The 17,672-nt window shown below is 48.4% G+C and overlaps 1 protein-coding gene across 1 annotated transcript in view; it reads left to right on the top strand.

Annotated features, from left to right (window-relative positions):
* Positions 1-8,544: 8,544 nt before the first annotated feature.
* The window catches only part of LOC140723679 (E3 ubiquitin-protein ligase TRIM21-like), a 51,216-nt gene continuing 42,088 nt past the window's right edge, over positions 8,545-17,672 (top strand). The window contains exons 1-2 of the mRNA XM_073038241.1: positions 8,545-8,730; positions 9,997-10,130. Of these exons, the coding sequence (XP_072894342.1) occupies positions 8,545-8,730; positions 9,997-10,130 (320 nt within the window). The remainder of the gene's footprint in view (positions 8,731-9,996; positions 10,131-17,672) is intronic.

The following is a 17,672-nucleotide window of genomic DNA, read 5'->3' as shown; positions in this document are numbered from 1 at the left end:
AAAGAATTCTACTTTCTATGCCGATAAATGGCTGTAATTTTTTTAAAATCATTTACCTGCAATTCAGGCACACAGAAACAGCCACACCAACATCCCCAGTTAAATTATCTTCTGATTCATCTGTAAAAATGGTCACTGTATGATAGTAACTTTCATTAATATACTGATGAACCAACAGACTCTCAGGCAGAATTGAATCCGATCATTTAACCTAAAATCAACTGAATTCATTGGAGAAAACAAGGTGGGGTTACAGAGAAAGCTACAGTGGGACATATTGTATCATCCAATGCACCCATATTCCCAGCGTGATAAGAACCCAGCCACACAAAACTTAAAACACTCTTCTTGTGATGTCCCCAACCATCCTCCAGCACACCTTTAACAGAATGATCATTTCTTTGCCCTCTGAAATTAATCCATTATGTTAAGATCAACTTCAACCTCTGTTACTGGGAGGGCTGTTGTCCCATTGCAATCAGTAAAGCCAAAACAGGAGACGACATTACTGCACCAGAACACAATCTTAAAGCCTTTAATTGTATCACATACAACCATTTTTAATTTGAAGATGAAGCTGATCCATTAGCTACACAGACATAATCAAGAACAGATCAAATTAAACAAATATAATTGGTCAACAATTATTTTCATGTTGCGCCCAAGAATACCCACATAGATGCCTGAGGAGATTCAATGCTCCTTTACATTTATCAGTTATTTTGCTGATAGGTGCCTCCATTTACATTTTCAATCTTTTTATTGATTTAAAAAAATCAGGATAAATGCAAATCAGAGAAGTTATATCAAATACATATTTCAATAAGAATACAAATAATGAAAGGGATATACACTGTCGAAATCATGTATAATATTCAGCTAATATGTAAAAGGAAACACAACTCCTCTGAACAATTCATAAAAAAGACTCAAAATCTCTATTATGAGAAGAAAAAAAAACACTAAACTAACCGAAAACAACAAAAAAAAAGTCTAGGCAGTCCATTTTAGGATATAATTACATAAAAAAGGGAAAAATCCTTCTGGTCAAATCTGAAACTGCACAGAGACGAAAAAAAAATACTAAAAAAGTAAAAAAAAAAAGAAAATTTAAGTCATATGAAAATATTGAATGAAGATCGGCAGGTTTGCTCAAATTTAAAAAATGTATCAAACATCCGACTTCTAATTTTCTCCAAAATTAAACACGACATAATGGAGGAGAGCTAAAAAAAAAACATAGGTGGATTTCGATCCTTCCAGTACAACAGAATAGCTCTCCGAGCCAATAAAGTTGAAAAAGCTATCATACTTTGAGCGGAAGCAGGAATATTTCCAATTGAAATTGGAAATAAATTGGTAGTAAATAGCAATTACAACCTCTAATCTATAAAGCTATATCATCTGTATATTGTCATTTACCCAGGGTATTCCATTTTCCCATCTCAGAGAGAGTAACAGTAACATAGTATTAAATAATGAAGGGCTACAAATACTGCCTTGTGGGATCCCATTCTCTATCTCATAGAAACACAAACATAACATGCCGACCGGTACTTGGACAGTCCATCCAAAAAAATACTCAGAAAAATTATACAATGTCCCCCTCACTCCTAATTTAATCAAAACTCCTTTCTTCCATAATATATAATTTCCCTTTTCAGTATCAAAAATACTGCTATTACGGCATCTTTATTTAATTCTGATTTCCTAATATCATCTTCCAAACCTAAAACTGAATCTAATGTCATTTCACCTTCCAAAATCCACTCTAATAAAACACTTAATCACCACTCTTTCCAAAATATAACTCAAGCGTTTGATTACCATACATTCCATCAGTTTACATAAATGAGACGTTTACGATATAGGCCCTTAACTAGAAGGATCAGATGGGGATCTGCCAGGTTTTAGAATAGGCACGACTGCTGGCATTTTCCATGAGGAAAGTAGATGCACAATTCAAACATTTAATATTTTCACAAAAGAGAATTATATACAATTACAATTACATATCTTACCCTTTCCTGGGGACACCTGACCTGCATTATTAATAGACTTCTTAAATTCATACAAAGAAATCTCTCCAGCAGTGATACTATCATTGCTACAGCTGACTTCCAGCACATCAGGGTATTCACTGAAAAACATATCCCTACATTGTTTAACTTCTTCACTTAAATTATCCCGATTATGAAGCTCAGCAAATGACCCAGCCAGTAACACAACCTTCCCTGTTTCAGTAACAATCATTTTGCCCTCATTAATTAACACTGGAATATTATGAACCCCACAAATACCCCTAATTTCTAAATCAAACCCCAAACCTCTCCAAGTTTAATATCCCTTCCAATATTATCTCCATATAACCTCCAGTAAATCACCTTCTTCCTCACCACGACCTTTGCCCATTTATTCTTAATAATGTCACTCGGAGACTGATGCACCATCACATAAAATCATACATTTCTCCCAATATGCTTCCTGTCCCCGATATAAATCCAAACTCAAACTCATAAAGACAGGAAGGCTGACTGACGTTCACATTAACTAATCACCCGCTGAGTTCCCAGTTGACAGACAGGCACTACAGCCAATGACAGCAGGCGTCAGTGTTGTGTCTGAGCTACGATAGGCTGGAGGAAAACGGCCCATGATCAGCCCCTCCTTCTAAGCTCCATCGCAAAGGGTGAGTTCAGCGAGTCGCTTCCGTCGGTGTCGCCGGCCACGTCGTCCACAAGGACGGGTGTGATTCCCCTTCGCGCCTTGGTGCGTCTGTTTCGGCAATGTCTCTGGTGGCTGAGAAAAAATGTTTTTACAGCGAGCGAGGGAGGAGCCGAGGACAATGACTACAACTCCCAGAAGGCCCCGCTGATGACGCAAAAGTTGGGGGTGTTGTTTAAGGGTAAGATATAAAAGCAAAATGGAGGAAAATGTAATGTATTCTGTATTGTGTCATTCCTTCAATAAAAATTAATTTAAAAATAGATTACAGCGGGGAATAGATAGGATGCAGAACTGGGCTGAGAAGTGGCAGATGGAGTTCAACCCCGATACGTGTGAAGTGGTTCATTTCAACAGGTCAAATATGAACACAGAATATAATATTAATGGTAAGACTCTTGGCAGTGTGGAGGGTCAGAGAGATCTTGGGGTTCATGTACATATGACACTCAAAGCTGCTGTGCAGGTTGGCAGTGTTGTTAAGAAGGCGTCTGGTGTGATGGCCTTCATCAACCGTGGGATTGAGTTCAAGAGCTGTGAGGTGATGTTGAAGCTATATTTCTCCTAACCTGTACATAAGTAATTGTACCCCAACACGGCAGGGCTGTGGGCTTAGTTGGACCCCACTTGGGAGTCCTGTGTTCAGTTCTGGTGGCCTCACTGCAAGAAGGATGTGGATACTATAGAGAGTGTAGAGTAGATTTACAAGGATGTTGCTCTTGGATTGGAGAGCATGCCTTATAAGAATAGATTGAGTGAACTTGGCCTTTCCTTCTTAGAGCGACGGAGGATGAGAGGTGACCTGATAGAGGTGTATAAGATGATGAGAGGCTTTGACCATGTGGATAGCCAGAGGCATTTTCCCAGGCTTGAAGTGACTAACATGAGGGGACGTAGTTTTAAGCTGCTTGGAAGTCAATACTGAGGGTATGTCAGGGGTACGTTTCTTACACAGAGAGTGGTGGGTGCGTGGAATGGGCTGCTAGCAGCGATGGTGGAGGTGGATACAATAGGATATTTTTTGAGACTCTTAGATAGGTACATGGAGCTTAAAAACATAGACAGTTATACTTTATAGATAAATTATAGGCAGTTTCTGGAGTAAGTTACATGGTCGGTATAACATTGTGGGCTGAAGAGCCTGTCATGTGCTGTAGATTTCTGTGTTCTGTGTCAAAGGCAGGCAGAGGGATTAGTTTAAATAGACACCGGGACAGCATGGAAAGGTTGGGTCGAAGGGACTGTGTCAGTGCCTTAAGGGAGTGGTTCTGTACCATACATCGACTCTATTCCCCTCAACAGATGCTGCCTGAAGTGCCAATGTTCTTGAAGTGTTGCATTCAGTTCTGCTTAGTATTCTATACTAAGCATGATTTGTGCTGGAAGACAGCGGAGGAGATTCATAATGAATGAGGGGGCTTGTGTCCAGAAACTTTCAATGATAGGAACAGACTCAGGCCATTCAGCCCATCGAGGCTGCCACCTTTCCATCATGCCTGATCCCGGATCGCACTCAACCCCATACACCTGCTTTATCGCCATATCCCTTGATGCCCTGACCGAAGAGGAAACAATCAACTCCCACCTTAAATATACCCACACACTTGGCCTCTACCGCAGTCTGTGGCAGAGCATTCCACAGATCCAATACACCTTGGCTAATAAAAAAATATATCCTGCTTACATCTGTTTGAAAAGGTGGCCCCTCAACTTTGTGGCTGTGCCCCACCACAGGAAATACCTTCTACACATCCACCTTATCCAGTCCTTTCAACATTCGGTAGGTTTCAATGAGATGCTCCGCATTTTTCTGAATTCCAGTGAGCACAGGGTCAAAGCTGCCAAGTGTGCCTCATATTTTAACCCCTTCATTCCCAAAATCATCCTTGTGAACCTCCTCTGGACTCTCTCCAATGACAACACATCCTGTCTGAGATGTGGGGCCGAACACTGTTGACAATACTCCAAGTGTGGCCTGACTATGTCTTATAAAGCCTCAGCATTATCTCGTTGCTGTTATATTCATGGGGCGAGATTGGACTGTGCTAATCTACAGGGGATCTTGGATTCCGAGTTCATAACGCCCAGATAGTGGTTCTATTGTCAGGCAGTTATGTTGCAGTTGTATAAATCTCTAGTTTAATCACATCTGGAGAATTGCATTCGAATACAGGAATAATGCGGAGGATTTGGATGGTGAGGAGAAGAGGCTTAACAGGATGCTGCCTGGATAAAGTGAGACTGGACAATCTCGGGTAATTTTCTCCGGAGTGGCAGAGGCTGAGGGAGGTCTGACAGACGTTTACAGGAATGTGAGAGGCACAGACAGAGTGGACAGCCGGGATTTTTTCTCTAAGGAGGAAATGTCCAATGCCAGTGGACATGCACTTCAGGAGAAAGGGGGAACACATCCTCATTGCTCCTTTTTGCACTATTGAAGTATTTTGTAATTTAGTGTAATTTTGTATTTTTTCTCTGCATAGCTGCTGTTGAATTAGGAAAGACAATGATGTTAAAAACCTGATTCAGAATGTTCATCTGGACTGAAGAAGGAGGGGGCAGGGGCCCTACAAAGAAGGTGGGTGAGAGTGGGAAGGAGAAAGCTGGTAGGTGCCAGGTGAAAAACCAATCAAAGGAAAGGTCAAGGGTTAGGGGAGGGGAAGAAGGGAGGGGATAGAGAGGAAAGGTGAAGAAGGAATGTAAGGGGAAAGCACTATGGATAGTAGAAGAAGGAAGAATCATGAGAGAGGTGATAGGCAGCTGGAAGAGAAGGCAGAGTGAAAGTGGGATGGGGGAAGGGAGAGGGTGCGAATTACCGGAAGTTGGAGAATTCGATGTTCATACCAAGGGGTTGGAGACTACCCAGACTGTATATGAGGTCTTGCTCCTCCAACCTGAGTTTAGCCTCATCATGGCAGTAGAAGAGGCCATGTATGGAGATATCCGAATGGGAATGTGAAGCAGTGTTGAAGGGGGTAGCAACCGGGAGATCCTGTCTGTTGTGGCGGACAGATAGATAGATAGATAGATAGATACTTTATTCATCCCCATGGGGAAATTCAACACCTTTTTCCAATGTCCCATACACTTGCCGTAGCAAAAACTCATTACATACAATACTTAATTCAGTAATAATATGATATGCATCTAAAATCACTAACTCAAAAAAGCATTAATAATAGCTTTTTAAAAAAGTTCTTAACTCCTGGCAGTTGAATTGTAAAGCCTAATGGCATTGGGGAGTATTGACCTCTTCATCCTGTCTGAGGAGCATTGCATCGACAGTAACCTGTCACTGAAACTGCTTCTCTGTCTCTGGATGGTGCTATGTAGAGGATGTTCAGGGTTTTCCATAATTGACCGTAGCCTACTCAGCGCCCTTCGCTCAGCTACCGATGTTAAACTCTCCAGCACTTTGCCCACGACAGAGCCCGCCCTCCTTACCAGCTTATTAAGACGTGAGGCGTCCTTCTTCTTAATGCTTCCTCCCCAACACGCCACCACAAAGAAGAGGGCGCTCTCAACAACTGACCTATAGAACATCTTCAGTATCTCACTGCAGACATTGAATGACGCCAACCTTCTAAGTAAGTACAGTCGACTCTGTGCCTTCCTGCACAAGGCATCTGTGTTGGCAGTCCAGTCTAGCTTCTCATCTAACTGTACTCCCAGATACTTGTAGGTCTTAACCTGCTCCACACATTCTCCATTAATGATCACTGGCTCCATATGAGGCCTAGATCTCCTAAAGTCCACCACCATCTCCTTGGTCTTGGTGATATTGAGACGCATTTAGTTTGAGTTGCACCATATCACAAAGTCCTGTATCAGTTTCCTATACTCCTCCTCCTGTCCATTCCTGACACACCCCACTATGGCCGTGTCATCAGCGAACTTCTGCACATGGCAGGACTCCGAGTTATATTAGAAGTCTGATGTGTACAGGGTGAACAGGACCGGAGAGAGTACGGTTCCCTGTGGCGCTCCTGTGCTGCTGACCACCGTGTCAGACCTACAGTCTCCCAACCGCACATACTGAGGTCTCTCTGTCAAGTAGTCCACTATCCAATCCACCATGTGAGAGTCTACTCCCATCTCCGTTAGTTTGTGCTTTAAGATCTTGGGCTGAATGGTGTTAAAGGCACTAGAGAAGTCAAGGAATGTAATCCTCACAGCACAACTGACCCCATCTAGGTGAGAGAGTGATTTGTGCAGCAAATACGTGATAGCATCCTCCACTCCCACCTTCTCCTTATACGCAAACTGAAGCGGATCCCGGGCGTGCCTGGTTTGTGGCCTCAGATTCTGTATTATCAGCCGCTCCATGGTCTTCATCACGTGCGACGTCAAGGCAACAGGTCTGAAGTCATTCAACTCCTTTGGTTGTGGTTTCTTCGGTACCGGGACAATACAGGATGTTTTCCACTGTCTGGGTACTCTTCTCTGATCTAGACTCATGTTGAAGATGCGCTGTAGTGGTTCTCCCAGTTCAGTCGCACAGGCCCTCAGTAATCGTGGGGAAACTCCATCCGGTCCAGCCGCCTTGCTGGTACAGATCTTCCTCAGTTGACCTTCCACCTGTGCAGCCGTAAACCTGGGCGTGGGCCAGGTCTCCTGTGAGTGGCTATTTTCCTGTGAGGGAAGTAAGCCTGGTGTGGAGTTCTGCGGTGAGGGTGGGATTGTGCTGTCGAACCTATTGAAGAAGTTGTTCAGCTGGTTCGCTTTCTCCACATCTCCACTTATGTTTGCCCCCCGCTTTGCACCACATCCGGTGATGATCTTCATCCCATCCCACACCTCCTTCATGCTTTTTTTCTGCAGCTTTTGTTCTAACTTCCTCCTAGCCTTCCCCCTCCAAAACACCACCGGACGAATCCACATCTACACTGACTCCTGGGCTAATGGCATTGCGGTGTGGGTCGCCACACCGGGAGCACCGGATGCATTCCGGCCCTTACCCCATCCTCCCGTCACCACAACAGGGACCGTGTTCCCCTCGTCCTCACCTACCACCCTACCTACGGAGGTGCTCGACGAAGCGGTCCCCCAATCTGCGTCGGGTCTCGCCGATGTAGAGGAGGCCGCACCGGGAGCACCGGATGCAATAGATGACCCCAACAGACTCACAAGTCAAATATTGCCTCACCTGGAAAGACTGTCTGGGGCCCTGAATGGTGATAAGAGAGGAGGTGTAGGGACCGGTGTAGCACTTACGCTTGCAGGGATAAGTACCCGGTGGGAGATCTGTGGGGAGGGACGTGTGGACCAGGCAGTCGCGGAGGGAACGATCCCTGCGAAAAGCAGAGAGGGGTAGAGAGGGAAAGATGTGCTTAGTGGTGGGGTCCTGTTGAAGGTGACGGAGGATAATATGCTGGATCCGGAGGCTGGTGGGGTGGTAGGTGAGGACGAGGGGAACACGGTCCCTGTTGTGGTGACGGGAGGATGGGGTGAGGGCCGGAATGCATCCGGTGCTCACGGTGTGGCCACCCACACCGCAATGCCATTAGCCCAGGAGTCAGTGTAGATGTGGATTGGTCCGGTGGTGTTTTGGAGGGGGAGGGTTACTGCTGCCAGCTCGGCAAGTTGACTGGAACCCCCCCTCCCTCTCTGTGGTAAATTTTGCCGGTGGCGGGATGAAGCGCTGCCGCTGTCCACAATGGTCTCCCCCTTTCCAGCGGCTGGAGCCTCTGTGAACCAGTCGCGCAGTTTGTCGTCGGGATGGAGGGAATCGAAGGGTTGACCCCAACACGCTGAGGAGGGTTGTACCTTGGGGATGTCCGGGGCAGGGTTCTGGGACTGGGGGAAAGCCATGACTTGTTCATGGAGGCGGCTGACCCCTTCAGGACCGGGTTCAGCCCGCTCCGCAATGTAGCTTCCACTGGACAATGGAGGACGGCCCGCTCTGTGGGAGGAATCAGGGGACTTGACCCATCGCATTATGGGGAGATGGTGGCGGAGGACGACAGCGTCGGGGCCTGTTTGGTGTTCTGTGTCGATGAACGCCAGGTAACAGGCTAGTAGCTGGCGCTCGAAGGGGCTGTAGCGCGCTGTGCGGCGGGGTTGCCTGGGAGGATGGTGTGCTGGGCTCCTGTATCGACAAGTGCCATCCACCTCTGCGTGTTTCCCTTTCCCCAGTGTATTACGACAGGTATATGTGGCCTCAGGTCCCCCGGGCGGGAGAGGGCGAGAGAGCAAATGCGCCGGGGGCCCTGGCCTTCATCCTATGGGGGGGGGGGGGAGAAGGTCTGCCACCCCTGTGGTGAGGCGCCTTGGTGGCTGAGGTGGGACACTTCCTGTCTCAGGAAATCTCTGTGTTCTGTCCTCAGGCAGTTTCAAGTAAGGGAGGAGCAGAGTGTGGGTTGGTGTGGGCATGGTCTGGCTGGGCGGGGTGGTCTGGGTGGTCTTGTTGTAGCTAGATTTGCCCCTGTAATGCAGAGAACGAAGTGAGATTGGGGAGAAAGACGGGGGAGTGTGGAGAGAAATGAAGGGGGAGTGGGGCCTGGGAGAGAGATTAGGGAGAGAGGGCAATAGAAGAGAGAAGGGAGTGTGGGGTCTGGGAGAGAGACGGGGAGTGGATATGAAGAGACGGGGTAGTAAAAGAGAAAAGGGAGTGTAGGGGGGAAAAGAGAGTGAGAGACAGAGAAGGGAGAGTGGGGATTGAAAGAGGGAGAAGACAGAGTGGGGATATGAAGAGTGATAAGGAAGAATAGGGAATAAGTGAAGAGTAAGGACCAGTGTGGTGTGGAAGAGGGATTCCGGAGGAAGGGGAGTACAACAGTGTCACTCCACTCTTCAGGAAGCGAGAGAGGCAGAGGGAAGGAAACTAAAGGCCAGCTGGTCTGACCTCAGTGTTTGGGAAGATGTTGGATTCGATTATTAAGGATGATATCTCAGGGTTCTTTGGGCAAATGATAAAAAGGGCCGTAGTCAGCATAGTTTCCTGACAAACCTGTTGAAATTCATTGAAGAACATAACAAGCGGGATAGACAAAGGACAATCGGTTGATGTTGTGTACTTTGAATTTTAGACCTTTGAAAAGGTGGCAGACATGAGGCTGTTTAATAAGCTACGAGCCCATGGTATTACAGAAAGAGTCCAGCACAGATAAAGCAGTGGCTGATTGACAGGAGGCAGAACGTGTGAATAAATGGAGAGTTTTCTGTCTGGCTGCAGATGTCCAATGGCATTCCACAGGGGTCTGTGATGGGACCGATTATTCTCTGGTATCTGGCGATGACTTGGATGATGTATTTGATGGCTTTTTTACAAAGTCTGCAGAGGACATGATCAGAGATGGAGGGAAAGGTAGTTCTGAGGACGTAGAGAGGCCTCAGAAGGAGCTAGACTGTTTAGGATTGGAAACGGCAGATGGAATACAGAGCATTCATTTCATGAGGACTAAAAGGTAAAAGCAAGGACGAAATGTTGAAACATTAAAAAGCTCTGGTGAGGCCTCACTTGTAGTATTTTGAGCAGGTTTGAGCTCCTTGTTTTAGAAAGGATGTGCTGAATCTCGAGGGGGTTCAGAGGAGGTGCACGAAAATGGTTCCAGTATTTAATAGGTTGTCATACCACCATTGATGTCTCTGGGCCAGAATTCAGAAAAATAAGGGGTGAACTCATTGAAGGAGGAGCCTTGATAGAGTGGATGTGGACAGGATTTTGATTGGTGGGTCTAAGACCGGATGAACCATAACAGAGCGCATCCTGTTAGAACGGAAATGAGGAGGAATTTCTTTAGCCAGAGTGGTGAATCTATGGGATTCTTTGCCACAGGCAGCGGTGGAGGCCGAGACTCTCTGTACATTTACTACAGAAGGTCATATATTACTGATTGTTCAGGGTGTGAAAGGATACGGGGAGAAGACAGGAGAATGGGTCTGGGATGAAACTGGATCAACCAGGATGATATGGTGATATGTTGAAGCAGAGTCGATGGGCCGAATGTCCTAATCTGCTCCTGCACCTCATGGTCTTATGGACTATCTGCCTTTTGAACACTTCTGTCTCTTTGGGATGTGTATATCCTGCGCTTTCTGAATTGCTTCCCGAAATTCCACCTCGTCTTGTTTTGACGTTATCGGTGCCAAAGGTCTTTTCCAATCACTTTTGGCCAGTTCCTCTCTCACGCCTCTGCAGTTTCCTTCATTCCACTGCAACACTGCATCTACGTTGTGCTTCCCCTTCTCAAATTGCAAATTCAATCCCGGTTCATTGCATCACACCCTATCCAGAATAGCAGATCCCTTAGTGCTGTGGTCCTCAGCCACCAGGCAGCGGTCCGGTATCGGGCCGCGAGGAAACGAAATGATTTGGCGATAGTGGGCTTAACCACGAGCTGTTCTCTAAAGCCACCTCGCAGGCATTCTAGAAATTCTCCCTCGGGGCATCCAGCATCAACCGGGTTTTCCCAATCTGATTGTGTACTGAAATCCCACATGACTATTGTAACGTTGACCTGCTGACTTGCATTTTCTATCTCCCGTTGTAGTTTGTAGACTACATCCTTACTACTGTTTGGGGGTCTGCACATACCTTCCACCAGGGTTTTCTTTGCACTTGCAGTTCCTTAGCTCTACCCACAACGACTCAGCACCTTCCGACCCTATGCCAGCTCTTTCTGATGGTTTGATTTTATTATGTTTACCAACAGGGCCACGCTTTCAGTGATGCCCACAACCTCATGTATGCCAGTCTGTAGCTCTTCCTCCACGTCAGTCTGTACAATGCGCGCATTCAAATGTAATACCTTCAGTCCTGTGTTCAGCCTTTTAGATTCTGTGCGTCTTTTCCATTGCAACTCATCCTGTCGACTGCCAGGTTGCCCTATCAGCAGCCTCTCATTGCCAGCAGTCTCACAACATACTGTCTCTGTCTACAAACCAACTACCTCATCCTCGGCGGTAGCACATCGGTTCCCAAACCCCTTACCTAACTCACAAAATTTCTTTTCAGGGCCTGCTGACATTTTCTACCTGTCATTGGTGCCAATATTTACCAACAAGTCTGGTTGCTCGCCCTCCCTCTTTAGAATGCCAGGGACCTGATCGGAGTCATCCCTGTCCCTGGCACATGGACACATCTCACTATCCGGGTGACTCTATCGCCACCACAGAACCGCTGGTCGTTGGTTGACAACAGGAGGAACTCTAACCCTGTTACGGCGGAGGGAGGATCGGGTGAGAGTTAATGTTCTGGAAATGGAGGGGTTGCTTCATGGATCAGAGGGAATGAAAGGTTGGAGAGGCTTCAGTTGTTTCCTCTGTAGCGATGGGGGCTGAGGGGAGACCAGAGGCAGACTGAGGCTGAGTAGAGATCAGAGAGAAGAGAACCAACATCGGTTCTTCATCAGGTGAATATCTCAATTACCAGAGGACGTGATTTCAAGGTGAGTGTGGGACAGTTCAAAGATGATGTTTACCTGTGCCCGGGTACTCCATTCTGCTCCAAAGTCTTCTCTTTCTCCCTTTCTCCTTCTCACTCCCCCTTAACTCTCTTATCTCTCCGTCTCTCTCTCTTTCACTCTCTCTCTATACATATACAATTCCTCAATTTCCCTATCTCATCTTTTTCTCATCCGTACTCTTTTGCACCTTCCCAATCTTTCCTCCAAACATTCTTCCCTACACAGTCACTAACCTGTATCTTTCCCTTATTGTCTCTTGCTCCGTTTATGCCTAACCTTCCGCTTGCCTCTCGTTTTCTCCCCAATTCCCCCTTTCCTGTAGCTTGCTGTCTCCGCCACCCACTCGTCCAGACCAGCACCCCTCCCACACCCCACACTGTGATGACGGTTTTACACACTCAGTGGATTACAGATGTTGTACAATTTCTCGTCGGTTGCAAAGATTCTATGTTTCTCAAAGGATAAAGGCTTGTGGTTTCTGGGAGAGGGCTGTTTGTTTCCGTTTAGTGTGCTGCAGAATAGGCGGCGGAGGAGTGTGGAGACGGAGGGAGAGGGACGGTAAGTGAGGAAGTAAGAGACGGGAAGAAGAGGGGAAGAGAGGGGTAGAGAGAAGGGGGAGAGAGAGAGAGAGAGAGAGAGAGAGAGAGAGAGAGAGAGAGAGAGAGAGAGAGAGAGAGAGAGAGAGAGAGAGAGAGAGAGAGAGAGAGAGAGAGAGAGAGAGAGAGAGAGAGTGACAGGCAGAGGGAATGAGAGAGGGGGAGAGAGAGAGAAGAGGAGAGGAGAGGAGAGATGAGCGTAAATTGGGACAGTTGCTTTCAATGAATCAAGGTTATGTGATAACTTTTGATTCGCATCCCGTCCATAAAGATCAATTCATCACCTCGAGACTGGGAGTGCGGGGCTGCGAAATGTGAGGGACAATTAATTAACTTAACGAATCATACAGACCAATTAATCACAACACTGCATTAGGGAGATTGTGAAGTTAGTGGTCCATCTCTCAGGAAGTCAGAATGTTCGACGTGTGTGGGGTCTTTGATAATGTGGACTGTTTTATCGAGGCAGAGAGATGTGTAAACAGTGTCCACAGTTTCCATGATGTACTGAACTTGTTCACAGCTCTCTGCAGTGTTTCCGGTGGTGGCCAGTGCTGTTGCCGTGACAACACGACTAGTTTCCGCACAGGATGTGTTCTGCAAAAATAGAACCGGCATCGCCCCGGCTGACTTCCTCTTGTCAGTAACCAACTCTATTGTGTTGGTGAAATGGAGGGGGTGGGGAGGAGGGACACGAAGGGATGATGAGATGTGGGGAGAAGTAAGTGTCTAGAAGGAGGAGAGATAGAACAGATAAAGAGCTCGGGGGATGTTGAGAAGCAGGAGATACAGGGAAGATGGAGAATCAAGACTAAATGGAACCAGACAGGAGAGGAATTTCACTCTCACCCTCTCCATCTCCCTCTCCCTATCCGTCCCCCTCTCTCACTCCCCCTCCTCTCTCCCTCTCTCCCCCTCTCTGTCTCCCTCTCACGCTCTCTCCATCACACTCTCTGCCTCTTTCTCACTCTCTCTCTGTCTGTCTGTCTCTCACTCTCTCCACACCCTCTCTCTCTTCCCCTCTCTGTCTGTCTCCCACTCTCTCTCATTCTCTCTTTCTCTCTGTCTATCTCTCCCTGTGTCTCACTGTCCCTCTCTCGCTCACTCTCTCTCGCCCACCCTCTCTCTCTCTGTCTCTCTCCCTCTCTTTCTCTGTCTCGGTCCCTCTCTCTCTCTGTTCCTCTCTCTCTGCCTGTCTCTGTCTCTTTCCCTCTCTCTATCTCTCCCTCTCTGTATGTCTCTCTCTCAGTTCCTCACCCTCTCTGTCTCTCTCTCTCTCTCCCTCCCTGTCTCACACTCCCCACCCTCTCTGTCTCTCTCTGCCTGTCTCTCTGTCTCTTTCCCTCTCTCTCTCGCTCTCCCTCACTTTATGTCTCTCTCTCCCTCTCTCTGTCTCTCACCCCCCTCTCTCTCTCCCCCTCTGTCTCCATCCCTCTCTCTCTCTCTCTCTCGCACTCTGTTCCTCTCTCTGTCTCTAACTCTGTTCCTCTCTCTCTGTCTCACTCCCTCTCTCCCTCTCTCTGCCTCCCTCTCTCCCTCTCTGTTTCTCTCTGCCTGTCTCTCTCCATCTCTCCCTCTCTCTGTCCCTCTCACTCTGCTCCTCCCTCTCTCTCTGTCTGTCTCTCTCTCCCTCTCCCTGTCTTTCTCTCCCCACCCTCTCTTTCCCTCTCTCTGCCTGTCTCTCTGTCTCTCGCCCTCTCTCGCTCGCCCTCACTCTCTGTCTCTCTCTCCCCACCCTCTTTCTCTGTCTGTCTCACTCTCCCTCTCTCTCCCACTTCCTCTCTCCCTTTCTCTCTCCCCCTCTCTGTCTCTGTCTTCCTCTCCCTCTCTCCCCACCCTCTGTCTCTGTCTCTCTCCTTCTCTCTCTCTCTGTATCTCGCTCTCCCTCTCTCTCTGTCTCTCCCTCTCACTGTCTCTGTCTCCCTCTCTCTCTGTTCCTCTCACTCTGCCTGTCTTGCTGTCTCTCTCACTCTCTCTTGCTCTCCCTCTCTCTCTGTCTCTCACTCCCTGTTCCTCTCTCTGTCTCACTCTCTGTTCCTCTCTCTCTCTGTTCCTCTTTCTGTCTCTCTCCCTCTCTCTCTCTCTCTCTCCCCTCCTTCTCTCTGTCTCTCTCTCTCTTCCACTGTTCCTCTCTCGCTGCCCCTCTCTCCATCCCTATCTCTCTCTGTCTCTCTCTCTCACTCTGTTCCACTCTCTCCCTCTCTCTCTGTCTCTCTCTCCCCACCCTCTCTCTCTGTCTCTCTCTCTCCCACTGTTCCTCTCTCGCTGCCTCTCTCCATCTCTCCCTCTCTCCTTATCTCTCTCTCTCTCTCTGTTCCTCTCTCACCCTTTCTCTGTTTCTGTCTCTCCCACTGTTCCTCTCTCCCCACCCTCTCTCTCTCTCTGTCTCTCTCTTGCTGTCTGTCTCCCTCCCTCACCCTCTCTCCCCACCCTCTCTCTCTGTCTCTCTCTCCCCCACTGTTCCTCTCCCTCTGCCTCTCTCCCCCCTCTCTCTGTCTCTCTCTTTCTGTCTCTCACTCTCTCCCCACGCTCTCTCTGTCTCTCTCCCTCTCTCTATCACTCTCTGTCTTCCTCTCTCTCTGTCTCTCTCTTTCTGTCTCTCTCCCTCTCTTTCTCTTACTTTCTCTCCCCTCTGTGCCCCTCTCGCAATTCTCTGTCTCCCTCTCCCTCTCACTCTCTCCGCACCCTCTGTGTCTCTCTCCCTCTGTCTCTCTCTATCTCTCTCCCTCTCTCATTGTCTCTCTCTCACTCTCTCTCTGTCTCTCTCCCTCTCTCTGCCTGTCTCTGTCTCTCCCTCTCTCTCTCTTGCTCTCCCTCTCTCTCTTACTCTCTGTTCCTCTCTCTCCCTATTCTCTGTTTCTGTCTCTCTCTCCCACTGTTCCTCTCTCACTCTCTCCCCACCCTCTCTCTCAGTCTCTCTCTTGCTGTATCTCTCCCTCCCTCTCCCTATCTCCCCACCCTCTCTCTCTGTCTCTCCCTCTCTATCTCCCTCTCTCCTTCTCTCTCTCTTTCCTCTCTCCCTCTGCCACTCTCTCTCCCCCACTGTCCCTCTCTCTCTCTGCCTCTCCCCCCTCTCTCTGTATCTCTCTTTCTGTCTCTCATTCTCTCCCCACGCGCGCTCTCTCTCTCTCCCTCTCTGTCTCTATCCTTCTGTCTCCCTCTCTCTCTCCCCCTCTCTCTCTCTCCCCACCCTCTCTCTGTGTCTCTCTGTCTGTCTCTCTCCCTCTCTGTCTCCCTCTCCCTCTCTCTGTGTCTCTCTCACTCTCTGTTCCTCTCCCCCTCTCTCTCTCCCTCTCCCTCTATCTCTCTCTGTCTCTCTCCCATTCTCCCTCTCCCTCTCTCTCTCCCTCTCTCTCTCACTCTCTCCCCACCCTTTCTCTGTCTCTCTCCCTCTCTCTCTGCCTGCCTCTGTCTCACTCTCTCTCTCTTGCCCTCCCTCTGTCTCTCTCACTCTCTGTTCCTCTCTGTCTCTCTCCCTCTCTCTCTCCCACTCTCCCTCTCTCTCTCTCCCTGTCTCTCTTCCACTTTTCTCTCTCTCTCTGCCTCTCTCCCCCTCTCTCTGTCTCTCTCTTTCTGTCTCTCTCACTCTCTTTCTGTCTCTCTCCCTTTCTCTCTCTCTCCCCATCTTCCTCTCTCTCCCTCTCCCTTTCACCTCTCTCCCCACCCTCTCTCTCTACGTGTCTCTCTGTCTCTCTCCTTCTCTCACTGTGTAATCTCTCTCTCCCTCTCTCTCTGTCTCTCTCTCCCTCTCTCTCTGTTCCTCTCTCTGCCTGCCTCTCTGTCTCTCTCACTCTCTCTCTCTTGCTCCCTCTCTCTCTGTCTCTCTTACTCCCTGTTCCTCTCTCTCTCACTCTGTTCCTCTCTCTCTCTCTCTCTCTCTCCTTCATCTCTTCTCTCTACATTTCCTCTCTGCCCCTCTCCCCCTCTCTCTGTCTCACTCTTTCTTATCTCCCTCTCTCTCCCCACCCTCTCTGTCTGTCTCTGTCTCTCTCCTTCTCTCTCTCTGTATCTCGCTCTCCCTCTCTCTGTCTCCCTCCCTCTCTCTGTCTCTCTCTCCCTCTCTCTCTCTCTGCTGTCTGTCTCTCTCACCTCTCATCTCTGTCCCTCACTCCCTGTTCCTCTCTCTCTCACTGTCTGTTCCTCTCTCTCTCTCTGTTCCTCTCTCTCTGTCTCTCTAACTCTGTCTGCCTCTCCCTCTCTCTCTCCTTCTCTCTCTGTCTCTCTCCCATTCTTCCTCTCGCTGCCTCTCCCCCCCTCTCTCTCTGTCTCTCTTTCTGTCCTCTCACTCTCTCTCCCCACGCGCTCTCTCTGTCTGTCACCCTCTCTCTGCTCTCTCCTCTCTGGTCTCCCTCTCTTTCTCTGTCTCTGTCGCTCACTCGCTCTCTCTCACTTTCCCCACCCTGTCTCTCTCTGTGTCTCTCCTTCTCTCACTCTGTATCTTGCTCTCCCTCTCTGTCTGTCTCTCTCCCCTCTCTCTCCATCTCCCTCTCTCCCTCTCTCTCTTCTCACTGTTCCTCCCTTTCCCTCTCTCTCTGTCTCTCTTGCTATCTCTCTCCCACCCACTCCCTCTCTCCCCATCTCTCTGTCTCTCCCTCTCTGTGCCCTCTCTCTTGGTGTGTCCTCTCTCTGTCTCTCTCTCTCCAAAACCCTCTCTGTCTCCCTCTCTCTCTCACACTCACACTCCCTGTTCCTCTCTCTCTCACTCTCTGTCCTCTCTCACTCTCTGTTCCTCTCTCTGTCTCTTCTCCCTTTTCCTCGTCTTCCTCTCTCCCCTCTGTCTCTCTCTCTCTCTCTTCTGTCTCACTCCCTTTCTCTCTCCCCCCTCTCTCCCTCTGCCTCTCTCTCTGTCTCTCTTCCCTCTCACTCTCATTCTCTCCCCACCCTCTCTGTCTTTGCCTGTATCTATTTCTCTCTCCTCTCTCTCTCTCCTCTCTCTCTGTATCTC

Source organism: Hemitrygon akajei, unplaced genomic scaffold (genome assembly GCF_048418815.1).
Source record: "Hemitrygon akajei unplaced genomic scaffold, sHemAka1.3 Scf000125, whole genome shotgun sequence".
In the NCBI taxonomy this organism is placed as follows: domain Eukaryota; kingdom Metazoa; phylum Chordata; class Chondrichthyes; order Myliobatiformes; family Dasyatidae; genus Hemitrygon; species Hemitrygon akajei.
This window is presented reverse-complemented; position numbering and strand designations above follow the sequence as displayed.